The 27,984-nt window shown below is 51.4% G+C and overlaps 11 protein-coding genes and 1 non-coding gene across 12 annotated transcripts; 4 read left to right on the top strand and 8 right to left on the bottom strand.

The window, feature by feature from the left end:
* Positions 1-15: 15 nt before the first annotated feature.
* On the bottom strand, positions 16-862 carry CC1G_13422 (hypothetical protein; the record flags this gene model as incomplete). Its single annotated transcript, XM_001835310.1, has 2 exons — positions 16-644; positions 772-862. 2 exons carry the CDS (start codon positions 860-862, stop codon positions 16-18), a joined length of 720 nt encoding a protein of 239 aa, XP_001835362.1.
* Positions 863-975: 113 nt separating this feature from the next.
* Positions 976-4,986, bottom strand: CC1G_13450 (helicase domain-containing protein; the record flags this gene model as incomplete). Its single annotated transcript, XM_001835311.2, has 5 exons — positions 976-1,728; positions 1,782-3,140; positions 3,203-3,850; positions 3,933-4,374; positions 4,442-4,986. 5 exons carry the CDS (start codon positions 4,984-4,986, stop codon positions 976-978), a joined length of 3,747 nt encoding a protein of 1,248 aa, XP_001835363.2.
* Positions 4,987-6,384: 1,398 nt separating this feature from the next.
* CC1G_05326 (hypothetical protein) lies at positions 6,385-7,230 on the top strand (the record flags this gene model as incomplete). Its single annotated transcript, XM_001835312.2, has 4 exons — positions 6,385-6,409; positions 6,447-6,479; positions 6,560-6,579; positions 6,754-7,230. 4 exons carry the CDS (start codon positions 6,385-6,387, stop codon positions 7,228-7,230), a joined length of 555 nt encoding a protein of 184 aa, XP_001835364.2.
* Positions 7,231-8,739: 1,509 nt separating this feature from the next.
* On the bottom strand, positions 8,740-10,744 carry CC1G_05327 (hypothetical protein; the record flags this gene model as incomplete). Its single annotated transcript, XM_001835313.2, has 10 exons — positions 10,154-10,744; positions 9,952-10,099; positions 9,559-9,824; positions 9,462-9,502; positions 9,365-9,411; positions 9,292-9,313; positions 9,202-9,237; positions 9,119-9,143; positions 8,893-9,058; positions 8,740-8,838 (listed from the first exon to the last, which is right to left on the bottom strand). The coding sequence occupies exons 1-10, from the start codon at positions 10,324-10,326 to the stop codon at positions 8,740-8,742; spliced, it is 1,023 nt and encodes a 340-aa protein (XP_001835365.1). The 5' UTR covers positions 10,327-10,744.
* A 1,225-nt stretch (positions 10,745-11,969) lies between these two features.
* CC1G_05328 (hypothetical protein) lies at positions 11,970-12,446 on the top strand (the record flags this gene model as incomplete). The annotated part of the gene is made up of 1 exon (XM_001835314.1): positions 11,970-12,446. The coding sequence occupies one exon, from the start codon at positions 11,970-11,972 to the stop codon at positions 12,444-12,446; it is 477 nt and encodes a 158-aa protein (XP_001835366.1).
* A 1,340-nt stretch (positions 12,447-13,786) lies between these two features.
* On the top strand, positions 13,787-15,349 carry CC1G_05329 (hypothetical protein; the record flags this gene model as incomplete). The annotated part of the gene is made up of 11 exons (XM_001835315.1): positions 13,787-13,930; positions 13,983-13,996; positions 14,056-14,209; positions 14,257-14,522; positions 14,575-14,615; positions 14,677-14,695; positions 14,748-14,775; positions 14,837-14,894; positions 14,954-14,978; positions 15,031-15,226; positions 15,281-15,349. 11 exons carry the CDS (start codon positions 13,787-13,789, stop codon positions 15,347-15,349), a joined length of 1,014 nt encoding a protein of 337 aa, XP_001835367.1.
* A 644-nt stretch (positions 15,350-15,993) lies between these two features.
* CC1G_05330 (hypothetical protein) lies at positions 15,994-17,427 on the bottom strand (the record flags this gene model as incomplete). The annotated part of the gene is made up of 13 exons (XM_001835316.2): positions 15,994-16,068; positions 16,127-16,170; positions 16,225-16,251; positions 16,304-16,348; positions 16,404-16,442; positions 16,496-16,600; positions 16,654-16,708; positions 16,761-16,837; positions 16,886-16,918; positions 16,973-17,003; positions 17,053-17,078; positions 17,136-17,316; positions 17,374-17,427. 13 exons carry the CDS (start codon positions 17,425-17,427, stop codon positions 15,994-15,996), a joined length of 792 nt encoding a protein of 263 aa, XP_001835368.2.
* A 726-nt stretch (positions 17,428-18,153) lies between these two features.
* Positions 18,154-19,659, bottom strand: CC1G_14930 (alcohol dehydrogenase; the record flags this gene model as incomplete). Its single annotated transcript, XM_002910553.1, has 9 exons — positions 19,576-19,659; positions 19,357-19,517; positions 19,279-19,301; positions 19,138-19,220; positions 18,927-19,078; positions 18,832-18,875; positions 18,618-18,779; positions 18,441-18,561; positions 18,154-18,387 (listed from the first exon to the last, which is right to left on the bottom strand). Exons 1-9 carry the CDS (start codon positions 19,622-19,624, stop codon positions 18,154-18,156), a joined length of 1,029 nt encoding a protein of 342 aa, XP_002910599.1. The 5' UTR covers positions 19,625-19,659.
* Positions 19,660-20,102: 443 nt separating this feature from the next.
* CC1G_20163 lies at positions 20,103-20,186 on the bottom strand. The gene has a single exon. It is a non-coding gene; the product is annotated as a tRNA-Asp (tRNA).
* A 199-nt stretch (positions 20,187-20,385) lies between these two features.
* CC1G_14931 (hypothetical protein) lies at positions 20,386-21,812 on the bottom strand (the record flags this gene model as incomplete). The annotated part of the gene is made up of 7 exons (XM_002910554.1): positions 20,386-20,638; positions 20,750-20,771; positions 20,909-21,079; positions 21,132-21,210; positions 21,268-21,400; positions 21,474-21,667; positions 21,729-21,812. 7 exons carry the CDS (start codon positions 21,810-21,812, stop codon positions 20,386-20,388), a joined length of 936 nt encoding a protein of 311 aa, XP_002910600.1.
* Positions 21,813-22,849: 1,037 nt separating this feature from the next.
* On the bottom strand, positions 22,850-25,100 carry CC1G_05332 (D-lactate dehydrogenase cytochrome oxidoreductase; the record flags this gene model as incomplete). The annotated part of the gene is made up of 9 exons (XM_001835318.2): positions 22,850-22,894; positions 22,961-23,091; positions 23,158-23,360; positions 23,413-23,785; positions 24,182-24,242; positions 24,265-24,356; positions 24,414-24,492; positions 24,528-24,661; positions 24,716-25,100. 9 exons carry the CDS (start codon positions 25,098-25,100, stop codon positions 22,850-22,852), a joined length of 1,503 nt encoding a protein of 500 aa, XP_001835370.2.
* Positions 25,101-25,838: 738 nt separating this feature from the next.
* CC1G_05333 (oxidoreductase FAD/NAD(P)-binding protein) lies at positions 25,839-27,921 on the top strand (the record flags this gene model as incomplete). The annotated part of the gene is made up of 2 exons (XM_001835319.1): positions 25,839-26,308; positions 26,361-27,921. The coding sequence occupies 2 exons, from the start codon at positions 25,839-25,841 to the stop codon at positions 27,919-27,921; spliced, it is 2,031 nt and encodes a 676-aa protein (XP_001835371.1).
* Positions 27,922-27,984: the final 63 nt, after the last annotated feature.

A 27,984-nucleotide genomic window follows, 5' to 3' on the forward strand; every position in this document is an offset into this window, starting at 1 on the left:
AAAAGGAAACCCAATTCAACCGGAGGGCCTGGGGCGACCTCTTCCAGGAGGGAGTCTAGCGCTGCGAGGGGGACGGGGCATATTAAGGTCGTATAGGAAGTTTTCAAAGTCGGAGGGGGATGCAAGATGACGGACGGCATGGAGCCGGATGGAGTCACGCATGGAGCGGAACGATTCTTTGGTTTTCGCAAGTTGGCGGGAGTGGAGATGGTAAGACTCGCGGCGCTGGGTTTCGACGGAGGCTTTGAAAACGTTGTAGCTGGCTTCGAGGGAATTCAATTGAGACTGGAGCGATTCCCTATGGGTTTCGTAACGGGCGGCAGCGGTGCTGAGAAGGTCGTCGTAGAAGGAGGCCAAAGAAGAGTGGGACTGGTCGAGGAGATTTTGAAACCACTGACGGAAGGTTTCATTGTTTTGGTTTGACCGGGAGTAGAGTTCGAGGGCAACCTGTTGATTGTGGGTGTAGTTTTGGTGGGAAGAATGGGGCCATTCATGCAACGCTGCCTGGATGGAATCAGGAGGGAGGTATTGGGGAGGAGGAGAGGAGGGGGGTGCAGGACGGTGATCAAAAGAAGGTCCCTGATCGGAAGTGGCAGACATAGAATCTGAGACAGAGGACTGGGGCCCTGTGCGCTGGATGATGGCTGAGTAAATTTGTCAATTCCCTGGAAACGGTAGAACCTGCCTGCATGGACGACATTGGAGAGGGAACATCCTCAGGGGGGAGCACAAACTGGTCCCCTGATGGGGGGGATAGCTTGGAGAGCTTACGTTTTAGGACGAAGGGGGGCGTAGAGGCAGTTTTCCTCTTGAGGATTGACGTGGGGGGTTCAGAAGAGGCTCGTAGAGGGGTGGAAGACATTGACACATGGGCGCTGGGAGAGACGCTAGTAGAGGGTTCACAGGTCGAAGGCCAAACGGTGATTGGGGGGTGGAGTTGACAGAACGAAGGCATTAAATAGAGAAATTTCAGTTTCAACCATGACTACCGATCACGCATGACGAGAATCCCTTGGCATCGGCATAGTTGATAACCTTTTGGCGACCTGGCAGATCATTGGTGTCGGACCCTGGTCCACTGGGATATCCGCGAGGAATCAAGACGCAGTGGGCCAGGACGCCATCTCTACCAGCTCGGCTGGCCTGTTGATAAAAGTTGACGATGCTATGCGGTGTGGAGAGGTGACAAGTGAGACGGATGGAGGGATAGTCGGTGCCCGCACTGATGGCTGGGGAGGCAATGAGGCCTCCCTGGGGTGTCTGCAGCCATCGCTCATAAATGGCGGAAGCCTCTCTTGATGATAGCGGATGTTGGCTAGAGTCGGCATGGTAGAATTCCAGGCCCAACGCCTCCTTGGCGGCGTATCCGTCCTTGAGTGAGTTGACGAATATAAGGTAGCGGTCAGTTTCTCGCAATGGGTGGCGGCGCTGGAACTTGGCGAAGTATTCCTTGAAGGTGACAATGGACTCCTGGGTGGAACAGGCCCTGGGGAGGAGAACAAGTTTGAGCTCCTGGCGGGCGGCAGATGTCCTGATGACAGATGGAGTGGCAAGGTTGAACTCATGATTAAGATAAGTGACAGCCTTGGGGGGCAGAGTGGCGCTCATGAGGACGACCTGGCAATTCAAGTCCTTGCGAATCATATAGGCTTCCCCCATGGCGTCAGGCCGAAAATCCTGGTCGGTGAAGTAGACGTGAGCCTCGTCGAAATCATGCGGTTGATGGTGCTAGATTGCTGGAGTTGGACAAGCGCCGATTTCCACGAGGGCTGGCGAATAACGTCGCAAGAAACAAGGACGATGTTGTGGGCACCAAGGGGTTGAGTATCTTGGGCACCGAGGAAGTGGTGGAATGGTATACGCGCTGACGTGAGTCTCCGCTTCCAGTCTTCAAGGAGGGAAACGAAAGGAACAACAATGATTGTGACCCCAAACTCCACCATACTGGGAATGATGGCGACTGCACTTTTCCCTACGCCTGTTCGTAGGCAGACCACCACATCTTGTTTGAGTTGAAGAAGAGCCAATACGGCTGCGTGTTGCTCCGGGATGCGCCACTTGGCTGGGCCACGGACGACGTTGGAGAGATGCGCGAGTAAGGTTGACTCGTGGACAGGGGAGGTATGGTTATCGATTCGTTGGACAGTACGCGAGGAATCAGATGTGCCCTGCACCCGAGCCGGTTGGGGAGGGTTTTGGGGGGCAGCTGGTGGCAGGGGAGGCGCGTCAGAGGAGACAAAGGCCGGAGGGAGAGAAGATGATGTACCTTGCGCATGCACAGTAGATATGATTCGTTGGGAGGTGAGCAAGGAATCAGATCTGCTTTGCGGTTGGGGAGGGTTTTGGGGGGCAGCTGGTGGCAGCGGAGGCGCGTCAGGGGAGACTGGCAGAGGGGGTGCGTCAGAACGAGTGGCCAAGACCGCCGGGGGTGGGTGAGGGTCAGGGTCAACATATTCTAGATCGAGGTCATTGTCCAGAAACGGATTGGGGGTGGCAGGGGCAAGGGGCTGGTGGACAGGGATATTGGTGAGTAGCTGAATGATGTGATCATGGGACTGCTGAAGATGGTTCATCTGGCCTTTCAAAGCCAAGAGGTGCTTGAGGATAGGCTCATGGCATGCACGGAGGATAGCAGACAGGGCTTGGTCAGAGGGTTTCGGGGATGAACCAGGTGAGGCGGGACCAGTGGTGGGCTGAGTATAGGCTTCGGTGGTGGCTTGCATGTAGTTGGAGACAGCTCCACTCGGTACCACTTTGAGGACTCGTTGATAGCTGATGCTGGCGCGTACAAAGAGAACGATGGTATCAGCGCTGAGCCCTTCGGTCTCTTCGTGAGAAAGGCCGTAAATGCGTCCTTCGGTAGCAGGAGAATGGCCCGCCTGGTATGAATGTACAACGCGCATAGGGTCAACAGAGTGCAGGTCGTCAATGGAGGTTTTGCAAAGCTTGCGAGTTAACGCGATATTGATGTGACGGTGGTCGCTGACACGCATAGGCCAGTGAAGGACAGGCTCGGCGATCATGGAGAGGTGCTTGCTGAGGTTTTCCGAGTTAAACTCACGACCCATGTCGGTGAAAACCAGGTCCTGATAGAGGCGAGCCACGTGGGGCTGGTCAGGCCAGATGTGGGTGGCAAAGAACTAGAAGGATTTGATGGGTTAACGAACCCGAAAAAGACCAAAGTGGAATAAGTGGCACTTACTTGGGCCAAAGGACGGACATGAGTGTGGATTTGAATCAAAAGATCGGAGAAAAAAGAGGAAACGCCATGGGGCAGGATTTTGTCCCTCTGCTGGTTGTTGGAGGTCTTGCTGTACTGCCCGATAATGGTCACATGGGGTCCAGCAACCATGAGATTGCGAGTTCTAGTGGTGGTGTTGCGCGCAAGCGTGGAGGCGATTTCGGTCATGCGCATGGGAGCCCCGCTCGTGAGTTCAACACCTAGGAGGGTAAGGGCTTCCACTTCAGCAAGGCAGGCGAGCCATTGTCGGACACGGATGAGGTTGAGCTGAAGACCTGCTGGGGTGGAGATCGTAAACTCTTCGGACAATCGAGGATCTGAAAAGATATGGTTGGCCAGAAGGCCACGGTGGTGGTGGAAATCGTTTCGGGGGTCGGAGATAAAACTGTAACCAGCCTCGGAGTTACGCAGGGAGTCGGAAATAGGGTAAGAATAGTTGACGCGAATAGAGGAGTCGAAGATGATGTCCTCATGGAAGACTTTGAGAAGCGTTGTCTCGATTTTCTTGACCACATTGCGCAGTCCGTCCACAGAAACTGGGTGACCTTTGTAAAGCATTGTGGTGTAGTCGTCATTTTCGGCATTGACCCAAACAACGTCGGGGAAGGCCTGGTGCGCATAAGCGAGGGAAGAGGCGTAGTGTTGGAGGGACATGAGGGTAAGAAAAGGTATAGCTGCAGTGTTCCCTTACAAACAGCTTGATTCGGTCCCAGGCGGAACTGGAATCAACGCCTTGGGCAACAAGGGAGTGGTAGTGGTTAATGGCACACAGCCGAACAAGTCGCGTGAGCTTGGAAATGTCGGGGGTGACATCCTTAGGGCTGCTGAACTCCCCTTTCTTTTTTATATTGATGAACGCCAGGAAGCACAGGGTAGGGTCGGGGAAAGGACATTGGACGGTGGGGCTCCATTCCACAAAGAACAGTTGTTCCAAAACCAACTGAAGAGAGTCCAAGTCCTTGGCTTCGACAAACACGCAGAGCGCCTTTTGCAACGGAATAGACAGGGGTAGCGAGTTAGGGCCCTCTGGGCTGCGGACTAAGGCAGACAGGAGCCGGGCCAAAACGTAGGAGTATTGCTTATGAGTCGTTTCAGGCTGGTGGACGTCTTGGAAGGGGGTGTGATTAATACCACTACAGTCGCGAGTCGCGAGGGAGGATTAATTCCTGGTACAGAGGACATGGAATCGAGCCAGCTCACCGGGTCGCGTCAGATGTGTTGATCAGGTGGAGGACATTTTCATGCGTGATATCCGGAAGCTGGGAGGTCTGTTTATAGTATTGGAGGGCGAGAGGGGGGATCCATTTCAGGGGATCATCTGCACCGGGCGTCTTTACCAGATCGATGAGGGACAGAGGATCTTTGGATCCAACGAGAAGGTGCCAGCGGCATCTCTTCAGCCATGGAGAGATGAGGCGCGAGTTAGGGATGGTTTGCGGCGGGTTGGGAGGGAAAGCATGGAAGGACTCGAACTGGGAAATGAAGTTGGTCGAGTTGGAGGGTGCATCAAGATTAGGAGATGGTGAGGGTTTCCGAACTCTGACATGTGTTTTGAAGATGGCAGAGTTCAGCCTTTGAGTGTGGATTGGATGAACCGGGGATTGTGGTTGCGCTGCTTGTTCAGCCGCATGTTTCGCGACGATGTGGTTACGAATGTAGGTTTGTCCGCCGGCGGTAGGGCAGTGGGGACAGCCATAGTGGTCGACCACTGGGAAGCCTTGATACGCGGTGAGAGTAGGTTCCATGACGTTTTCGAGTTCAGGGATAACAGTGATGTCATATTCTTCGGCAACGGCTGCAAAAATTTTACGGTGGGGGGCAGAAACCTTCAGTCCATGCTGGGCGGACAAGTGCCGCAGGGTGAGTTCTACGGGCGCCAATAAGCACATGATAAAGAACGATCTGTTTCCTGCTAAAGTAGAGTAGATACACACATTGAATAGTACAGAACACAAAACACGTATTAACAAATTGAATGGTTTGTGAGAACAAAGTAAGGACATGTGGTCGCCAAATTCGAGTGCGCTAAAAGTGACGATGATTAAAGGAGTAAGGTACAGACTTGGAATGACTGGTAAGGGGATACATTACTTTCTATTCGACTAAAGGCGGGATAGCCCATATTTTGGATGGGTCTATACAAATAGGGCACCGTGGGCCAGACCTATCAGTTTCTAAGTGGCGAAATTCTAAGTGGCGAAACAGGTGCGCCGCAATGTAGCAGGCAAGGGCCCAGATTTCTTGGAGGTCATATTGTGGACCGTTTTTGGACAGGGCGGTGCGTGATGCACATAGTTTACTTAGGAAAAACATTTGGCGGCCAAATGCAGCTGGGAGGGGCGGCATTTCGGAGTTGCGCCTAAAAATAGGAATTGGATCAAATGTGACGGGCCTGATTTTGAACAGGCACCGGAAGGAGACACTCAGAGCTTTTGAGAGACGAAAGAAGGGCTCCCGAATGCAGCAGGCAGGGGCCCTTATCGCTCAAATGTGATGGGGGTTATTTGTGGACAAGGCACCATGGATGGGACTCAAACCTTTTGACAGGTAAAATTCAGGTAAAACACGACGACCCGAATGCAGCAGGGAGGGGCCCACATGCACACCTACTACGCTTGATTGGAATTCGATCAAATTTGATGGACCTGATGATCGGCAGGGCGCCGGTGGACGACATCCAGAATTTTTGACAGGCGAAATATAAGCAGCCATATGCAGCAGGCAGGGCGCCTTATCAGCTGATTGAAAATATCGCTCCCATAGATGGGACCCATAATTCTTGACAGGGAAAACACGGCGACCGAAATGCAGGGGCCCACATGTGGCTTAACTGCTGTTAAAATGAGAAGTCGATCAAAACTGATGGACAGCACCCAGTCAACGGCACCCATAATTTGTGACAGGTAAATGATGGCCACCCATATGTTAACATGGCCATCTAAAGATGATGGACAGCAGCAGTCGACGGCACCCAGAATTTGCGACAGGTAAATGATCGCCACCCATATGTAAATGATGGCCTAAGGCGGCTCCAGTAGACAGCACCCAGAATTTGCGACAGGTAAATGATCGCCACCCATATGTTCTTGGCAGAGGCCCATATTCCTGACGCGCATCACAGATCTGCAGATCGATCATATCAAATGGCCACCCAGAAGTTTACGACAGGTAAATGATGGGAACCCATACTAACAATGATCGACAGAAGCTGTCGACGCCACCCTAAGTTTTATGACAGGTAAATGATGGCAACACATGTAGAAATGATGGCGACCCGTATGTTAACATGGCCACGTAAAAATAAGTAATGGACGGAAGCAGTAGACGGCGACCCAGATGTAAATGATGGGAACCCATATGTTAACATGGGCTTAGATGGGAACCCGTATGGGAATGATGGCGACCCATATGTTAACATGGCCACCTAAAAATGATTGACGGAAGCAGTAGACGGCACCCAGAATTCGTGACAGGTAACTGATGGCCACCCATATTCATGACGTGCTTGACAGGATCTGCCGATCGAGGGTCTCAAATGGGGTAATGCAAAGGTGAATGTGGGGCCAAAATACGTGAACAGATACTTAGGAGATACCATACTCGGATATTGGAAAACTTACGCCGAGAAAGCTAAGAAAGATCAGCTCGGTGGCATACACTGGCAACAATTTTCCGATAACGTCGGGGACTTTACTGACGTGCCGGACGAGCTTATGTCTCTGTTCCGGACGACGAAAGGTCTTCGATACATGCCAGACGTTAGTAAAACAAACATCTGGCAACGCAAAGTATTGGTTTCACGGAAACGTACTCGCAATCTCTTTGACCTAACAAGTCTTTGGAAAAAGCAGGTACTCTCCAAGTTGGAAGAAGACATCCTCATGGACGTCGATTCCGATTCTGATCAGATGAGCGTTGATACCCCATCAGATCGATCGGACGGAATCGACCCAAACTTCTTTATCAACTATACTCTGGGTAGAACGTAATGCATACACGACTCAGGGGGCTTTGTTGACATCCCAGTGATCGGCTTGCACTACCGATTCCCAGGATATTCGGAGACGAGTACTAGTTACCGTTAGTGGTTCGGACTTCATTCGGCGGAGGCACTTCGGTGCGTTTGTCGGGGAACCCAGCTTTGCGGCGGTGTTCTAGGAAGAGTCCGTCTAAATCTTGGTGTCGGCCCGATCACAAGGGGCTCTGTCCCCCTGTTTGGGCAGCCTCCGCCCCCATTTAAAACTGAACACGAAATGCGTTAACGATATCCAGATATTAATTCACGAGTTCAATAAGCTTTAATCTATCCCGGTAGGTACTACGATTGTCTGTCGCTTACAGACGGTATTAACCATGGGTGTTTAGGAAGCCTATCTAACCCTAAACCTAACTCTAACCCTAACCGTACGTACCTTTTGAACTTAATCGTTCAAGCTGATTTGTCTAACCCGATCAATCTCTAGCTAACCCCAACCCCTAACTCTAACCTAACCCGAACTCTAACAGGGAACATTCGGGAGAGCCCGATCACTTGCTTAGTCAGCAGGCGTATCGGTACGTTGGATGACTAAGCATAGAACGGTCTAGACCAAGTCACGTGACTTTGACGTCACATTGATCGGCGCCTTTTCGGCGCCCGGATGTGACATCGTGTGACCCATCAAGTCCGTAACTCACTACTAATAGAATTTGCGTAAGCGGCCCGAGCGTAACCCTCAACCCACGGGCGCTCTATTGGTAAGAATCAGCACAGCCGAGATAAGACAATAGCGAAAATCACATGGATAAGTCGTTATTGTTTAGCTTACCCCTTTTAGAAAAGAAAGCACAGGTCCTGAAGAGACTTATAAGAAGTCGAAAGCGGACCAGGTTGTTTCGACAACCCGCTTGACCAGCTTTCGCCTTCGAAAAAAGTCTCGCTTCGCTCGACTTTTTTCTCCACCCACCCTAACCCTAAGTCCGAGAAGCCGTTTCAAGGGCGATGGTCGCATGCATCGCTGTGGGATACAATCTCCGGAAGAAGGGCGAATAGGCTTTAACGACCGAACGAAACTCGATCCTCCTTAGGATGATTGAGGCCATAACTCTAGTTCGAACCCTTCGATAGCGGATAGCGGGTAGGCGGTTTGGGTACTACATCGAAGAAACGAGTAGGCGAAAGGTATTCACAGACAGGTTACCCCTCTCTGTGATATTGGGTAGGAAAAAGTCCGATGATCTCAGGTGGAGATCGGGGGATTGATTTATCCTTTTTAGGGGGTAGTGCCATCTGGTTCCCTCCCGGTCTCGATTATCTGCTTCGCCATTACAAGGCCGGGTCACTTCTGCCAACAATACGATAGGCTTGAAGCCACACCACTACGCGCATCCCGTTGCGGTTGTACATAGTTCGCGATCAATAGGTCGAATATAGAATAGATGTACGTACAACAAATCGAATAAAGATAAAGTAATGATACACGAGCGAAGCTGGAAAATGGCATAGCTCGAAGCACCAGTCATACGATTCTGTGAGTGTCCGACCACCCACTCTTTGGCGTTCCGAGAGGAGAGTTCGGATGTCTCTCCTCGAGCATCGGGGACTTCTCAGGTCTCCTCTAGATACCGGGTGTCAGTACTCGAAGGTATCCCAGGTCTAGAACCGTACGAACCGAAATGTCGCCCGGAAGATCACCCCCATCATGCGTGACCGTCGACTTCATCTCGACAGAGATGACCATTTGACCCCGAGGAGCCGTGCGACTCACCCGAGACGAGGGTTCGATAGAGGACGTTTGTTGTGATAGCGTTGACCTCAACGTCTTTCGAGAGTTGAGTCTGAAAGATCTGGTTAGAAGGGCGCGGGCTAACAACGAAGTCAATAGAAGGGGAACTCACGATGCGAGAACGCTGTTAGAGTACACTATTCCAATCGAAGGTAAGCAAGAGTAACGAGGAGTTCAGGTCTCGAGAGGACCTACGCTTGGCTAGGGACGCATAAATGGCAAGCCAGATCACTGTCGAGAGACATCGATTAGAAAGAAACGATCACATAGATAAATGCTACTCACTGGCATTGGTGTCGACATTGAACTGGAATGGAATAGTTAGATGTCGTTTAAAGGCAACGTAGGTATAGCGCACCGTGATAACCATAACTATCGCCGTCAGACTCGGAAGGAGCGCGGTGCCTGGAAGAGGAGGTAAGCGCCAAGTCAGACCAGCACCGCACATCGCTCACAAATCGTGTACTGGACGATCTTATCGATCAAGTCTGTCGCTCTGCAGTGAACAAATCAGTATTCCTTCATTCAGTACAGTATAAAAGGACGACTCACCTCTTGAAGACCTTCGCCCTCTGTCTGTGCAACCAATAAAGCATCGAACCCGCGATGGCGATATCGATCAACGCTCCAACCATCAAGAGGGACATGATCAACCAGCCCCACTGGTTTCGGTAATCCTCGAGCACGGTCGCCTTAATAGCGTTGATAGCGAGGATGATTGACCCGATGAAGCGAACGGCAGCGACGACCTGGCAGACGGCGCCTATCATGTTCCACCACCGGGGTAGAACGCGCCAGACACGAACGGCGAAGAAGGTCTGTGGCGTCGAGGGTTGAACGGCGAAGGGTTAAGTGGTGTTTGTCGACGAGGTGCGTGTCGAAGGAGCAATAAAGTACGTGCGTCATCGTGAGTGGGAGTGAATGAACGAGAGCGTGAAGACGTACGTGGGCCAAGAATGTTACTCCTCCTCCAGTCGCCGTCGAAGCTCCGATGAATTTGAAGGGGAAGAGATTTTCGGGCCTCCCATAGTTGGTGATCGTAGCTTTGTACACCTCCGCTGCGATACAGAAGGTGTGCGCCAATTCAAGTACCCTGAGTAAGGCGTAAGTTGCGACTCTCGCAGAACGAGCAACAAATACGACTGACCAGATCGCCGAAACCAAGAGCTTTAGGTGCAGTTTATCCTCCTTGAACCGCTGATAGTACGTTATCAACTGAAGCGTGACGACGCCGAATAGGAATGCTGAGAATAGCGTTCCGATTTGAAGCGCTCCTATCGTCGAGTCGGTAACTGCAAGGTCGATCGGTGCTGTCGACATCTTGCCACGTGCGATTGAATTGAATAGTGAGTATGATTGGCGACTCTTCCCGGTCTAGTCGAGCGCCACCAGGACCGTTGAAGGATCGTCGGGGTTGAGTCTGGGTGCAGACGAAATCCTCAAGGATCCGCGAGTACAGAGACTTCCTGGCCCGAGGGATGGCAGAAGGTGGGGGAGAGGCAACCTCGTCGTCGTCGTCGCCGGCTGGCAACAAGTAGCTTAAAAGGTCCACCACCGGTGAAGTTTTCCTGCATAACCGCGACCAGGCAGATCCCGAATTCCCAGCATCCAGGGGTGCAGGTGCCAACGAGTACCAAAACAGGATGTTCAGCTCCTAATCGGCGTTCGGGAAGCAACCGCTCCAGGTCAGCTGGGCGATGGTGTTGTGGGAAGGCGGTCTGGGACCCCGTCCTGGTGGCCCACGCCACATCTCCTCGACAATTAGACGAGTTTTTTACCTGTTCAGGCATGATTGCGGGATTAAAGAGGCTCGTCGTCGTGTGATGAGCGTTTGTCGGGAGCCTGCTGGTGGTGAGCGCCCGTTGAGTAGGTTGGCAGATGTGTTCCAAACCTTTAAAAACGACGTGTAGACTCGAGGGTGGTGGCGTCATCTGAGAAAGCCGTAATTTCCAACGCAGCGAGGAGGCCGCCCGCCCGTTTGGGAAAGCCAAGTATGTAACCAAAAGGAAAAAAGACTATCAAAAGCAATCGATCACCCGAGCGATGCCCGCATCAGTGAGCCAGGTTTGTCGCCACGAAGGTCGGAAACTACCTCAAGGACTGCTGGATTGCCATTCGGATTTGCGAGGGAAGTCACACAGTTCAAATGATAGAACATCTTACCTGAGTCTCGACTGATCTGCGCACGAAACACAGCAGGCTAGAGTGTAAGCAATGAACAGTGTACTACGCACAAGGCGATAGGAAATATCGTCGCGAAGTCGGGCGCAAGGAAGGTTGGAATAAAAAATTCTGAAAGTTGAAAGTGCGTGACGAGACGATGTGACGGAGAAAGCAGGCTATAGCTTGTCTTTGTTTGGTTTGTGTGTCTTTGTTGGCCCAAAGCTTCGCGTCAGGTTAAGCGCTCACGAACTGTACCAGTGGCACACGAGGCCATGGGCGTTTGCTTCTCGAAGGGACGCAACGGGTATCTGTCTGTGAACTTAGCCGGGCCTAAGCGCGATGCTGTATTGAAATGACGATAATGTTTCGATCCCCTCAGTGGTTGACGTGGATCCAAGCTCCCAAGGGACCACATGGATTAGTGCAACTAATGCACCACTTCGAACTCGTTGTCTCATAGAACGAAGATTTTCCGATTCCATAGAGCTGAGTCTGTCATGAATTTTGCTTCCTCATAGACTCGGTCGGTGACGAACATTTCCAGCATCAGCTTCTACTCCATTCATTTGACATTCTCCTCGCTCCAGGACATATTGACTCCACATCGCGCTGTGGTAACCATTGTATCTCCCTAGTCAGAGAAAACTGATAACGCCCACTCCAGTATGGGCTGTCAAAGTCTCCAATGTACGTCAATGAAGTGGGACCTAGAGCCCCTGTGCTTCGCCTATAAAAACGCTGCTCGAAAACCTGCCCTTCCACACCAGCCTACAGCTCAAGAACCAGTGATACGTATTACCATGCGCCTTTACTACGCCCTCTCTATCTTTTCCGCAGTCATCTCAGCGTCTGAATCTCGCGCTGTAGAGGCTATCGCGCCTGGCATTAATACTGGAACCGCACCCATCCCTGCAGATAGGTTGGCCGTCGATGATATCTCCCTCGCCGCTACATGCAGCGGTACAGCGCCCTTCAACTCACCAGACGCCACCACCCTCGCCGACTTCCTCCTATTCCAGCCCGAAACCACCGTCGCAGCCCTTCCCAGACTCTCCATCGCCTGGATCAGCCTCGGAACGGCGAAGATCTGCATTTCTAACCTCGGCTTTCAGTCGATTAACATTACATACACCGAAATTGGAACGGGCGTACAGTCTATCGTCGATACCTGCTGTCTTACCCCGACCTGTGTCGGTGGGACAGAGACTGGACTCGCCGTTGGAGAGACAACCCCGAGGATTCCGCTTCGTTTGAAAGCAGCCTCCCAGCAGTGCTAAATTGGATTCAAGAAGGCTGTTCACGAAGAGTGCTTCGATGATCCTTCGACACTTCACGATGCCCAGGACTCAGCCTGAATGGACTATTTCTAGTATCCACGAACCATTATACACCTGATGTACTTACGATAAATATTGTCTATCGGTGCTAGCTTTTCCAATCGTCTCTTCCAACATACCTTCAGCCTTGGTGGAGAAAGTCGCATGTTTCTTTCCTTTCTTCTGCCATATCGACAACTTACGACCGATGCACCGCTGATTGCTGGAGGGCAGCTTATAACAGGACCTCGTTATATCTAGTAAGTACTACAGTGTCAGCGGAAGATTTCGGATACCCCCCTCTGGTGATAAAATAAACTCCCATGTTGCTCAGATCACCGCCGAGGGAGCGCCCATAGCCCGATATCGGATGTTTGGATCAGATGAGCCTGAAATTCAGGATCTGACCTGCGTTCCAGCAGCCTAAGTACTATACCCAGCTTTGAAGATTCAACTCGACGCAGTGCCCATTTCAGTGCCAGCGCATCTTTCAAGGTCCAACGTATTTAGGCCATTCACACCGGCTGATACGGCGAGTGTTATCCGTATTCAGCGCCTAGCCTTGAGCTCGGTGAAGATTCAGCATTGCCCTTCAGTCTTCCTAATGTAATTTGGGGCTCCTCGAAAATACGAATATTCCGTCTAGTACCTTTGACCATGAACTTGCCGAGATTCCTCCACTGTCACACAGCCGGAAGATGTGCGATGTGCATCATTTCGAGAACCTTGACTCCGCAGATGCCAAGTTAGCGCCCATCACTGCTTTCAGCCTTCCTCCTCTCCTCCGCCAAACCCTTGATCTCGTACATAGACTCACGGCCCTAGTACGTTCAGGCGATTTACTTCCGCGTATAAACATGGTCATTTGACCCGCTCACCCGGCGTGCTCGTGCCAAAACAGGATTCGCGCTCACCTTCGCGACAGGGCGCGCAGTCTGTACGTCGGAAGGGCACGGTAATATGCAGTCCGTTGGTGGCAGGTGCTCCTCGATTCACAAAGCCATTTATGTGGGAACCTTTGCACTGTAATTCGCTTACGCGTGTGAGCGCAGACCTCTCAACTGGTGTGCTAACGGCGGCGAAGGCTCAGCGTTTCATGCTATCATCAAGGTGGTAAGGTTGTGGAGTTACGACATCGGAAAGACCCACCTCTGGTTGATCATTACGCTCGAGACTGGAGAAGATCAGAGATTGATTTGAAACACTTTAGGGCAGCTACAAGGTTCTTTTGTTCCTTGGTCGAGCATATAAATTCTCTTCCCAGGTGTCGAAGCGGGCGGTTCTCTCCCCCGACTTGCGCCATGGCGATTCCAGGCCTTCAAAGCAGTATTGGCGCAGTACAAATCGGTTCTCTCTTTTCCGTTTTCCTATTCGGTATCGAGACGCTGCAAACACATCTGTATTATCAACAATTTCCGGATGATGCTATCCATCTCAAGATCATGGTACCTCTCAGCGCATTCTTTCCAAAGTCCAAGCTAATCTTTCGCCTTTCAGGTTGGATTTATATGGTCTGTGGAAAGCACTACTCAATAATTCTCGATCCCACTGACCGACTTTCATGATACAGGCTTGTCGAGCTTGCGCATACGTTCTGCGTATCGGCGGAAATATACAGGCTCACCATTATCGAGTACGGTCAAATTCTGAAACTCCTGAGCGGGTACTTCCCGTACCTCGCGGCCTCCACCTGTCTAAGCACAGTGGTTACAATGATCGCCCACGTACGTACACTTGTATCCCCTCTAAAGTGACGCTCACAGCCCTTCAGGCCTTTTTCTCTGGACGGATCTGGAGGGTGATGCCAAAGCCATGGAACTTCGTCGGGGCATTCTTCTTCGTCGTAGCCATCGTCAGGTTTATTGGAAGTATGGTCGTTGGAGTCGAAGCAGTGAAGGGCGACGACATCGTTGAGTACTCGAAGAAATGGGGCTGGTTGGCGATGGCGGTACTCATCGCCGGGGCGATTATCGACATTGGTCTTTCCTCGTCTCTCGTCATCTATCTGTACTCACAACGACGCAAAGTTTTCTCTCGGTTCGTCCCTCACAAGCATCTTTATGTGAAATTCCTGACGCAAACTCTCCAGCTCGACGCAACTCATCGATAAGCTTGTTCAGTTCGCTGTATGTGAGTTGAGGATTCACTGGATACTCAGTCGCAAAGGCTCACGAGTAACCCATGTTTCTAGGCACTGGGTTGTTGCCTAGGTTCGTGGTCTTTTTGAGCAATTAGAGACTTCATCTCACTTGAATGGAACAGTCTCACAGCTATCGCTCTCGTTATTGCCGTAAGTTTGCACCTAGAACCTCGCGGCTCCGGCTTGCTGATGATAGCATTCCTCCGATTAGTTCAACATCGAGGACCGCTCAATGGTCTGGGTCGCTATCTATACCTGCCTAGCGAAGCGTACGTTCTGAAATCAAGTTGTTCCCTTCAGCGCAATAGTCTAACTCCATTGTAACCAGTCTACTCCAACAGTGTCCTCGCAGCGTAAGCTTCGGGATTCACCTCGTTCGCGCACCATTACTCAACCTCTTAATAGTTTAAACACTCGAGCAAGCCTCAGGTCATCACGAAAGACGTTCGTTACCGGATCTTCTACAGGCTCTGAACACCGTCATCATCGCGGCGGGACCGTCAGTCGAGGGAATGCTCATCCCAATGACTTGGTGATCTCCGTAGAGATGAAGTCGACCGTCACCCATGACATCGATATGGACGACCGTGGATATCCTCAGGTTGGTACACCCAGGTACTCGATTCACCTTGACCTGACCTGAAGTCGTATTCAGGGACCCCTTGACGTGAAGCACGCACCAGAACCAACAAGTGGCTGGACAGACGGGCATAGAGTCGTGTAGAATTTAGGCGTTTAGCCACTCATTCTCTCTTTTTATTTATATCGCATTCGTGTATGTAACTTTAGAAAAGGTTTAGAACGGCACCCGTCTAGCCGCTATCATGTTGTACTTGAGGAATCACAAGTTGCTGAGAGCGATGGAATTGATGAGCAGTGCGAGAACGAGATTAGCGGTCGTATATCGGCAGGATCGCTGGAATAACGGCGTGACGCGAATTCCCTACCTACCTACATACCTACCTACCTATGCTGCCAAATGGCACAATGGAGATCAGAGACCTACCCGCCGATGTAAGATTTTCGGGCGCTTAATGATCAGCACTGCACTGAGGCGTTCATAAGGCACCCGAAGCGGGTAGTGAATACAATCATGTTTCTTAAAACATTTAAACAAGCGTAGGATTACAAACTAGTCGATCCATCCAGAAGTACTGGTCACATCCCGAAGTTCGATTTCACTTGCCCGTGTCTTTCCGTGTCCATCATAACTGGCCTCGTAAATACTAGTGAAAAGATTTCCATCGCTTTCAGTCATGTGGTATCCACCAGGACGCCTCGAGGGCCTCTGTCGTTGCTTGAGGATAATGAAAAGGACGCGGTTGCATAATACAGACTCCATGGTCATCTGAATCCTGGAGAAATACATCAGAGGCGCGCTACGAATGGCAAGGAATAGATCGGAGAAGCATACGGCGATAAAATAAGCTGGTACTGCGGAGGCTAGGGACGGGGACGTGGTGAGTTGGAGCGCACGAGGAAGTCAAAAAGACACGCTCACGAGGGATTTAATATTTGGTATGATGGTATTTGCCAAGCTCAGAACTGAGACGAAGTTGAGGCTTTCTGAACTGAATGTCGTAACATAGGTCGACTCACCGACGACGACGAGACTATAGAGAATACCTACATCGAATCGCGATGAGAAGCGAGCCCCACAGCCGAACACAAGACTCACCATTTCTGTACAATTGAATGACCCATGATGAATTAGATCGTCGAACTGGAACGTCGCGCTTTAGTCAGACTCGAGATCCTGGAACTCAGAGAGCGCTTACTATGCTGAATGGCTTTGACAAGCGTGACGCCAATCGTCACTACAACGGCGTTAGGCATACATAATAGAAGTTAGACTTAAAACTAAACTCACGGGCTTCTGAGATAAAAACGACCACGTAGGTCCATCTGGCCACGAACTCCGTAGATAATACCAAGCATCCGGTCAGTGGGGGATTAAACAAATAGGAATCCACATCTAAAGGCAAGTCAATGAGAGGCACGTAGTCGAATGCAGATCGAGGTACGTACAGGTCGATCGAGCAAGTTGCATCTGATTCAGTATGCAAGAAACAGTGATCTTTGCCTATCAAGCGTATTTCAGTCGCCGCTAAGTCGAACTTGGGGACGAAGCGTACCAGGAGGAGGAATAGAAGGGGATAGACGACGGAGCGCTTATTTGCCCAGATAGCGCACGTTTGGAGGTAGATGACCGCTAGTGGAGGGTTAGCCAGCGAATGGTCGCGTCAAGGCCCGCGCTTACTGTGAGCTGTATTAACACCGACGATGATAGACCCTTTGGACGACAGTGAGCACAGGGAGGTGAGGACGTCGAGACGAAGGTACTTACACATTGCGATTATGTAAATTCGACGGCAAAGCTTTGGAGGAGTTGAGCTGGGTAACATGAACCGAGATTCACAAACTCACGTCCTGCGTGTGGACCTTGACATTCACTGAGCAGACAGATCAATGAAGGCGAGCGAAGGACAGGGAATAGAAAACCCACGCACAGATTAACATGAGAACCTGAGTACAGATTGGAACATAGCGGTTGACGTAGAAGAGGGGAGGGCCCCAAGAAAGTAGCCTCGACGGCCACACAGCGGACACCTGATTCAAGTTCAGCTTGAGCAGCGTTTTGCAAGGGATTGGGAATACTTCGGTTGGAAATGTGAGCGCATAGTCAAAGATCTAGTCACATTATGGGAGATGAGGACACTGCTTGCAGATATAGACAAACTAACGCACCAAGAGAGTTAAACAGGACGCTGCCATACACCCGTGCAGCGATACTTCCGGCATGGCGACTCCTCCCTGACGCGTTGAAACGGAATACAGCGAGAATCGAGACCGTCGATGTCCTTGGGGTTGAGAATCGCTGAGTATCGATTTATCGGTGACATTGAACGTTCTTTGACAGGTTCAAGACGCCATGAAGTGGGAGATGGCCGGCTGCACCAAATTCAGTCGAGGGGAGGAGGGCGTAGCAAAGGTCAGGGGAACGTTTCCAAGACGTTTCCTGGATGAATTTTTGGTGGCACAAGTTACCATCAAAGTGGGAAACGCCGGTATCCGGCGAAATTCCAGGCGTTTGGCGAACACCACCCTAATCTCCAATATTCTGTGAAGGAAGTTGGAAATAATGTCCATGAAGACGGTGATGAGCGTCTCCCCAGGATTGCGCTGTGTGGATAGCATGGGTTATCGACTGCCATAAGCATTGTATTCAGAACGATCAATGAGTCCGGCCACCACCGATTGAAATGGCCTTGGCCTCTTGGCTCCTCTTGGGGGCAGTGGAAAAAGCGCCCGAAGAACCCTAACCTTACTAGTATTATCAAGCCCCTATCCACGCTTAACGCAGCGGCAGCGACCTTCCTTTCCAGCGGAGTACTACGTGCGATTCTTATTCTGATCTTTCGAATGAGAGGATAAACCAAAGGTCTGATTTGGATCTAATGTACAATACATTTATTTTTATAACTTCACTGCACGCATGGTTAACAGCGTCGGCGCGAGGGGCACATCTCAGTCAGAGGCGACCTTAATGACAGCCTTCGCCTTGTTGGTACCCTTCTGAACAGCCAAGATGGCGTCACCGACCGACTGAAGCCCGTCAAAGACTTGCTCCCGGTACTTGAGGTCACCCTTGGCAACGAGGGCAGGAACCTCCTCGTAGAACTTGTCTTCGTACTTGTGCTCGAGGCGGGAGACAATGAAGCCGTGCATCGAGATGGACTTTCCAACGACATACATAAGGTTCTACGCAATGGGCCAGGTGAATTTAAGATAACGAGAAACTGCGATAGGCTTACCTTGACTGGTTGACCACCGGTGTTATAACCAGCGATCATACCACACTCGATGAAGCGAGCGTTGATGTTCGCGGCTTCCAAAGCAGCGTCGAGGGTCTCTCCACCAACATTGTCCCAGTACCTTCAAATAGTAACCGCGTCAGTCATCGAATGATTTCATGAGAAAAGGTGTCTTACACGTCGATGGGTCCCTCCTTCTGGAGGACCTCCAAGGTGTTGGTGGTCTTGTAGTTGAAGGCGACGTCAGCCCCGATACTCTTCATGAACTCCACCTTCTCATCTGAGCCCGCAGATCCAATGACCTTCAATCCATCGAGCTTCGCAAGTTGGATGACGAATCTGAAATTATTTCGTTATGTATGACGAAAGGCGAAGGAGGAAAGGAGCTTACGATCCAACAGGACCTGCGCCAGTGGTGACGAAGGCAGTTTCTCCCTGAGGGCGACGATAAGCGCTTAGAAAAAAGGAAAGAGAGGCCCAACATACCTTCTTCGCCTGGGAGTACTCCTTCCATGCCATGTACGCCGTCTTTCCGGGCATTCCGCAAACACCGATGTAGTAGGACAATGGGAGGTTGTGCTTGTTATCGACGATTCGGAGGCCCTCCAGGTTGGGTCGGACGATATAGTTCTGGAACTCTAAAAGAAGAAACGCCTTAAGCATTGGATACCAGGACCATCGACAGCCTTAAACGTACCCAACATTCCATAGACATGGTCGCCGACCTTCACGCTAGACGATTCCGATCGCACAACAACACCAACTCCATGACCGTTCATACTGAAAGATATGGTTCAGTTTACTGATCTCTCTGAGGCGGGGAAACGAGGGAACGTACGGTTGGCCGAGAGTGAATGCGGGCTGGAAGGAGGAGCTTAAGTGACAGGCGCAAAGGTTATCAAGAAGAACCACTTACTGAATAAGACTTCTTCGATGGATCACGCATGCGTCCTCGCATGTAAGGATCCACGGATAGATAGAGAACCTTGATGAGGAACCCTCCATTGAGCTGAACGGTGTCGACGTCGATCTTCTGAGACTCGTCGTAAACAATCGTCTTTCCAGGTTCAGGGAAACCTGTAACCGCGATGTCGTCAATACTGATCTCCACATTCAAAGCGGATTCCACAGATACCTTCGGGAATGGAGTTGAAGATAGCACGGCCGTTGGTGACTGGAGCCATTGTGAAGCGATTTAATGGGTCTGTGTGGTCAATCGAAAGGGGAGAATATGAGAGAGACAAATCGTAGGTACACGTCCTGGTTTAAATCAATTGCGTCAGGGGCGGTAACGAGAGGCGGAACCGGGTCCATTGGTTCCCGGGTGTCCATATTCACTGATCGCGACTTCTCGAAAGGTCTAGCAAGACTTGTATTCGCAGAGGGTTGGTAAGCTGCAATTCTGCAATACCGGTGAGTAATCAGTCGGAGGAGCGATGACGTGCTTGATATTGGGCCGCATGGTGTTTGGGACGCGATAGATGTGAACACATATGGCCTTCCTCAATTCATTGCCAGGCAAAATGTCAGTGCTATACTCGGTATACAGCGACGGCAGATGGCGGGGGAGTATCCTGAAAGGCCTTTTTCAAGGACGGATACATAGCAACGAAACAACTGGAGCAGACAAACAAAAAGAAAAAGATGGGAGCTTAGCTGTATCTCTCCGTCTGGGAGTCGAACCCAGCTTTCGCGCGGCCATATTGAGATGACAGGCGCGTGTACTAACCGATATACTAACGGAGACTTAAACATACGTATGCACAGCATCTTAAATGCCATCATCGGAGCATCAACCGTACATGCGCTACGGCGTTACTATTGAGCCCACGAGGCACCTACGTCCTTGCTGAATTCATTTGCAGGCAATATATCGCAACAGTATATACACATCGATGGGCCCATCTGATAGTATTACAACATACACCCCTAAGAAGGATATAATCTACAAGTCCACTGGCACCTTCCGGTCATCGTCCCGCTCATTAGGTGACGAACTGCTGTCAGAGGCGCCAACACGGGAGCGCCTACTATGATCGGGGAGCTTGATGGTATGGGAAATATCGTCCATTCGGTGTTCCTCCGTAACCGTGGTCACAACGGGCATATTGCTGTGCCCCGTGCGCTGGTTCTCGACATCATTTTCTCCTCCGTGAAGCCACGAAGGAATCAACGATTTCGAAGGAGGGTTGTGCTCACTGTGAGTAGAGGAGTACCGAGCGGAGTGAGCGCGGATGGCGATGAGAGCGAAGACGATCCCTGGAAGGGGATTGAGCTGGTAGTTTATCAAAGGCAGAGTAGATACTCACCTGTAGTTGGAATCAGACAGTGCTGGATAACGACTTGCCCAGAACTATTCAAAAAGAAAAGAACGATATTGATAGCCATTTGGACGGTATAAAGGAGCGCGCTCTCGACCACAATTCGAACGATGGTAATCATGCTCAGGCCCCCAGAAACGGACACACCAACACGTCGAGTTCGCCTATGGTGCTGCCAAAGCTTGAAAGCAATCATACCGGTTGTAACGACATTCTGAGCGAAATGGAGCGGAAACGTAGTCGACATGATTGGTCGCATGTCTTCAAGCGACCGTGCCGTCGGATTGCCGAACCACCAAAGGTTGACGGAATGGAACGCTATAGACGAATGGTTCGTCAAACGTAGAGACAGGAAAGCGAGCGTACGCACAGATGCTGGCAAGTAGCAGGACCAACGGTAAGAGGATGGCGTAGTAGTTCCTTTGCCAGATGATGAAGCATCGATAGATCTGCATGGAGGTTAATAGATCCTTTGTTTAGGTCACACGAGCAATTTCAAGACTTACCACGAGCGCGTCGCCGATCCATATAACGAGAGCTAGAATAACTGGAAACGAGTACCTCGCCCAATTCGTCGTATTTCGCATGAAATGAACGGGTGATTCGAGGGACGTCTGGTACGCATATCCTTCGATCATGCTGTATATGTTGAAAACTGAAAGCTCCAGAGTAAGTGCTAGCAGAGCGCCTGTTCGTTCCAAGGAATACTCACAGTTGTGTAAAGTGATGAGTACGAACATGACCACGATACCCACGAGGAAGACCCTCGAGGAGAAAGTGTGGAGCGTCCGCTTTCGCAGCATGATGTTGAGCGCCGCGACGAAGAGACAAAAATATATCCCTGGTAGAACTTAGCGTCCCAAAATTCGGTGCAAGCTTATTTCCACGCTCACCGTAGAGCAAGGCCTGCAGAAAAGGCGTTAGCAAACGTCATCAGACAATAAATCCCTGTCCAAAGTATCCATACCTCGGCCCAAAATCCAGTCATATAAACGATTTTGGAGGTAACGAACCCCTCCGGAACCAATGCCTCAGCTTCTTTCCTGCCCATGGTTAGGAACAGCCAAGCTCGCGCAGCGAGTGAGAAAGGCGGGGTGCGGTAGTAACGAAAGACCTCAGAGGCATCGTAGGTCCGCCTCTGGGATAGAAATAGGTTCGTCGGGCGGTTAACGTACGGGGTGATGAAGGTGACTACACTGGTGACGGTGAACGTAATACGTGGGGTGGCAAGTTTCAGGTATTATGGATGGTTAGCTCACATGGCAGAAGGTTACGATATACAGAGTTCGGAGGACTTCTATACCTCGAGACGCGCGTTCGCATGGGTACCCCAGTGTGGCAGAACGAAAGCGAATCAAACTCGAGATGTTGTCGTAGCGATGCAGCTCACTGTCCTTCAAGCTTCGCAAGTTGACATATGAGAGAAGGACAGTCTGAGATGAAAGTCGTCGTCGGAATAGGCACAAGCTGTGAGAGTATCCGACCAAGAAAGAGAGCGCCGCGGTATTTAACGCTCAGCGCCGTGTTTCAGCGATAGATTCCTACCATTCACCGCCGCCGGAACACACGGCCTGCACGACCCACGAGATTCGGACACAACCAACTTTGGATGTGACACGGAAAGTGCTGACCAAGATAGACTATAGTCGCGAGAGTGAGAGCATGGCAACCAGTATTGGATCATGGTCCTGGTGGAGCGTCCGAAATCAAAGGTGTCCGCAAGATCCAAGGAGACACTTTTGCCAGTGGACCATCACCTCGTCGCAGATACTTTGGCGATAGAAAGTAGATTCCATGTGTTTGGTTGACCCATCCATCCCTAACAACCGCCCGAGTGCACCCACCCCACTCAGCGTTCGTAAGGACGCCGCGATGTCGTTGGGGTCAATGAAGTTCAAGCTCTCCCCACCAGGCGGTGCAATTCAAATCCTGCATCATTGATATTATCTGCCAGGGCCGTCAGTCTAGCAAGGTTCAATAAAAGGTTGGCAAGGCGTCTGAATTTAACGACGTAACGACATGGTATTGATTGGGATATGTCCCCTTTCGAGACACGGTGATGAAACCCTTTGTGCCGCAGACCCTCTGTCATCTATGTTCTCTTGAGTCTGGAGAATCTTCGTCGGGGTAAAGCTAGATAGACCGTACATTAAGCATTAGTTCGAGCAGACTTGTGGGTCGAGACTGAAGAGCACAGACCTTGCCAGGGTTAAACAAGTCCAGCGGGTCAATCGCCTTTTTGATCGTCTTCATCAACGCGACAGTACCCTCTCCCAACTCCTCCACTAGGTATTTCTTCTTCCCAAGGCCGACGCCATGCTCCCCGGTGCCTAGTTCACATACCAATCAGTTCGATATCCCAGTAGTAACGGTCATATCGACCACTGGGAACTCACAGGTACCATCAAGCGCAATAGCACGCTTAACCATCCTATCAACTGCGCCTTTCGCTCTCCCAAACTCGTCATCATTCTCGAATAAAATGAGCGCATGGAAGTTTCCATCCCCTACATGGCCTACTATCGTCGATACGAGGCCAACCTGCGCCAGATCTTTCTTCGTCTCGTGAACGAGCTCGGGAAGCCTCGATACTGGGACGCTACAACCAACCCGTCAAAACCAGTCGCACACGAGAGATGGACAGGACATACCAAACGTCCGTCGCAATGCCCTTCGAACCAGGAATAAGCGCCAATCCCGAATAATGCGCATTCTTCCTATCCTGCCAAAGCTCATTCGCTTCCTCCCGGTTCCTCGCCAGCTCGAACCCATTCGCACCATACTTCTTCACCACGCCCTTCACAATCTCAGCCGTCTCCTTCAGAGACCGCTCCGTTGGCCCTTGGAACTTAAAAAACAACGAATCCTTCTCTGCCCATTTCCGCTTTGAGACGCCATAAGTGTTGGTAGCGCGCATGAAGACGTCGTCGACTAGTTCGACACATTGGATTCCAACGCCCCTGTTGAGGATTTCGGCGACTGCTTGTGTGGCGGCTTTGACGTCGGGGAATTGGGCGACGGCTACTGTGGTTGGGAGAACTGGAGCTAATCGGATTGTCACTAGTAATGGTGGGTCAGGGGTAGGTCGCCGGTGAGAGAAGGTAGCCCGACGCACCCTCTGTCACGATTCCCAGGGTTCCTTCAGCTCCGATGAAGAGTTTTGTCAGGTCGAAGCCTGCTGATGACTTTCGGGAGCGTCTTCTCGTTTTTATTACCTCACCCGAAGGAAGGACCACGGTCTACAAGTAAAGTCAGATCATAGGCCCTCGTTCACGAGCCGACGAGTAGCGTACCGCGTTGAGGAACCATTCTCCCTTCGCTGTACCATACCGAACAGCGTTTGCTGGATCCTCGTCAGCGACTAGCCCCGCAGATGAGGCTTGGAACACTTACTCCCGGAGCACCCAGTACTCAGCATACCACCAATAGTCGCCCCTGGAGCTGGATCGATCTGATGCCAAACGTCAGCTCGGCCTTTCCACTGAAAATCGAAGACCACCTACGGGGAAGAATAATGGGATGCCTTTCTCCTTCAACGTCTCGTTTATGTCCATCCATCGAGCAGCTGGTTGACAGACAAGATCCGAGTCCTCAGCTGCGACGAGGTGTAAGAGATAGTTCAAATCATCGCAGAGGGGAGAGGGAGACGCACGATGGATTTTGAGGATACGATCCATGCGGTTCAGGTCGACGCAGATCCCGCCACTAGAGTGCTGCCATCGATCATAAGACTAAATCCATACCCAACAAGAGGTAGGTAACCCACAGCGCGGAAGTGACCTTCTAAGCTGGTAGCTCCGGAATAAGGGATGACTGGCATCTTGAAACGAGTGGCCGTTTTCACGATGAGTACGACATCTTCTGTAGTTTCCGGGTACACCACGACGCTGGGGCTAATCCCTGGGTTCGCAAGGGGTGGGTAATCGAGCGAATATTGAAGAGACGACAACGCACCTGGATGGTAGTCGTTCGCCGAGAAACCATGGCTATCGAGGTCGTCGGGGTTCGTCGAAACCTTGTCTGGTCCTAGGTGAGACGTGAGCTCTTCAATTGCCTTAGCGAAATCTTCGGGGGAGCCGTATTTATTGGAAGAACGAGTCGTTGCGCCCGAGTATTGATTAACGCCCCACCCAATACCTGTACCAATGGCTAGCCCGACAAGCAGGACCTTGGTGACATTGTGTTTCGGCGACCGAGAGGGAGGATGGTTGCGCCATTGACGATCATCTTGGCGAAAGAAAGATTGACTGAAAAGTCTTGAAGGAAGGAGGATAGGCGGAGTGGAGAAACTTCTGGTGGTGTGTATGGATCCTCTGTAGGCGGCTCGACACAAGGACATCCTGACCGGGGGCTAGCTAGGCTTTCAATAGAGTAGTAGAAGGATAAGAATCCAGGAAAAAAGACAAGAAGGCAACGTGTACTCACAGTGTACATATAGAGCACCTTCCTGGGGCGTGCACTTCATAGGATCAAGAGTCCGAGGGGCTCCTCCCCACAGGTTTCGATAACGCCATGATACCTAAGGGCTTACATCCGATCCGTGGGTGAAGGGCATGGACCAGGGTTTTCGAAACGGCAGGTTTGCGGAAAACTGTGGCAATAGAGATTCTTTGAACGAGGCAGGCATTCTTCGCGGCATCGGCTCAGTCCTGGTCGTGGTTGTTCATGAGAGAAGTTTTGTCCAGGATTTGTCGCGTGTTCGCCGCGTGCCCGAGTCGATCAATTCTTTTCTCCGTTTGGAAATTCCGATGTTCTCGGCCCCTGGACGATTCGTGCAGCCAGCTGTTCCGCTTCGTTAACCAACACCCACCACGAAGCCGTCTTGTTAGCTGTCGAAGACGGGGTCAGATGACCAGTCTCTCTCTCTATCACCTTAGCGGTTGCAGAAAAGATTGCTATCATTGTCCACCATGGCGCAATACAATACATTTTCGACGGTATACGCTTTATCATCTCAGTGGAACTGCTGACTGAAACCATTCCTTTCTATCCAGGTCCTGATGTTGTTTCGTAATACGCTCTCTTCTTCAAATAGCGCTTGAAGGCAACACTGGCTCACCCAAGTTCACCAGCCACGATGTCAGCTCTAAACGGATGGCACCCAGGAGAAGAACGCATTCGAGAGAAGCTCGCGTTCGACAAGATCCCCTCTCTCACATACTCGTACACGATGGTAAAGGGAGAAATGCCGGAGCAACACTCGACGTTCTACTCCTCGAACCTCCACTTCCTCCCCGTCGTCACTCTCGACGCCGACAGCCGCCCATGGACCTCGATACTTGCTGGGGAAGGAGGAGAAATCGGGTGGGTCAAGCATCCCCGCTACAACACGCTCAATCTTATCCCCAAAGTCTGGGAAGGCGATCCATTGTGGGAGAATACGAAGCAGGACCGTAGCGGCGGAGAAGATGACTTGCTGATAGCTGGGATTGGCGTCGAAGTCTCTACCCGACGAAGGAACAAGTTCGCTGGGAAGGTGACCGTGCTCGAGAGAGATGAAGCGGCGAGGCGAATGAAGATGGATATCGAAGTTAATCAGGCCATAGGGTGCGTAGCTGTACCCTTTTCTTTGTACCAATCACTAACGCCTAGTCGACAGAAACTGTCCCAAGTATATCGTGCTTCGCTCCGTTGAACCATACCCTGCCTCGAATCCTACAATATCCCTGCAAAATCTCCACGTTGGCCAGTACGAACGCCTCCCAGAAGCGGCTATCTCCTTCATTCACGCCGCAGACACTGTATGGCTGGGAACCGCCTACCTCCCCTCAGCCTCGCCCCAAACCTCCAAATTCCCTCCCCACCTCGGAGTCAACCATCGCGGCGGTCGACCAGGTTTTGTCCGCGTTCGCCCATCCGACGGCCGCACCCTCGTTCTCCCAGACTACTCTGGAAATCGCATCATGACAACGCTCGGCAACATCGAGCACACACCCGTCGCTTCGCTCACCATCGCCGACTTCGAATCCGGGGACGTCCTCTACCTCACTGGACAAGCGAAGAACTTGGTCGGGGAGGAAGCTGAAGACGTTATGCCGTTCCAATCCGTTCTCACCACCATCCATATCACCGGCTTCGTGTTCGTCAAAGATGCGTTACCCATTCGACAGCAACCCCTCGCCGATAAAGGTCCTGAAGGTGTCGAATACAGCCCGTACAGTCCGCCAGTCAGACCTCTCAAGGAGGAACTCGAGGCCCAAGGCCTCAGCCTCTTCGCCTCTTCAGGATCTGACGGGAAGCCCACAGCGCTGCTCAAACGGATCCAGATCGTCTCAGAAAACATCGCCATCTTCACGTTCTCCCCTTCCGTCCCTATCAACCACAAACCCGGTCAATATATCATCCTCGATTGGCGATCCTTCCTTGGTGAGCGGCAGTACCGCCACATGAGCCCAACCAGCCCCACATCTCTGAACGACGATTTCATTCGGACGTGGACGATCTCATCCTTCGCACCCCACGACCCTGATTCGAGTCCTACCAAAGCGAACGACTTCCAGCTTACGATCCGATATCAACCAGGAGGCGCTGTAACAAGCCCTCTCTTCACGATGGCGCGGAAGATCCAACAAACCCGTCCCGAACTCCTCGACGATCTCACCTCTCTAGCCATCAGACCGAGGATCCCAGGAGTATCCGGGGAATTCACACTGGACTTGCCCCGCGAGAACGAGATTCAGTCCGCTGGAGTCGAGGGACCGCGAAAGCTCGTCTGGGCTGCAGGCGGGATTGGCATAACGCCCTTCTTGAGTATGCTCCGTTCCATTGTGCACCATTCCAGGCGTTTCCCAGCAGTCAAATGGGACATTCTATTCCTGCTCTCCACTCGCGAGCCTGAAATCCTGGTACCCCTCGTCATCGACGCGTGCGGCGCCTCCCCCGACGACCTAACGAACGTTACCATCCAACTCCCCGTCTTCTTCACCAAAGGCCCCGATACCCCTGTGGTTCCCGACAACACCCCCTCCTGGCTTTCGATCACCCACCATCCTACCCGCGTGACGCCTGAATGGCTTCGAGGCAGTTCGCTGGACTTTAAGGGGCGGGAACTGTATGTCTGCGGTGCTCCACCGTACGAGAAGACGATCATGGATTCGCTTACTAGCGACGAGGTTGGGATTAGCAAGGACGCTGTGAAGAGCGAATGGTTTGCTTTCTAAATTCCCCGTACTAGATGGTGTATCTTCATATTATAGATATCAAGGTAATAAATCCCCTGTCAA

This window comes from Coprinopsis cinerea (assembly GCF_000182895.1).
Source record: "Coprinopsis cinerea okayama7#130 chromosome 8 map unlocalized cont3.8, whole genome shotgun sequence".
Lineage (NCBI taxonomy): Eukaryota > Fungi > Basidiomycota > Agaricomycetes > Agaricales > Psathyrellaceae > Coprinopsis > Coprinopsis cinerea.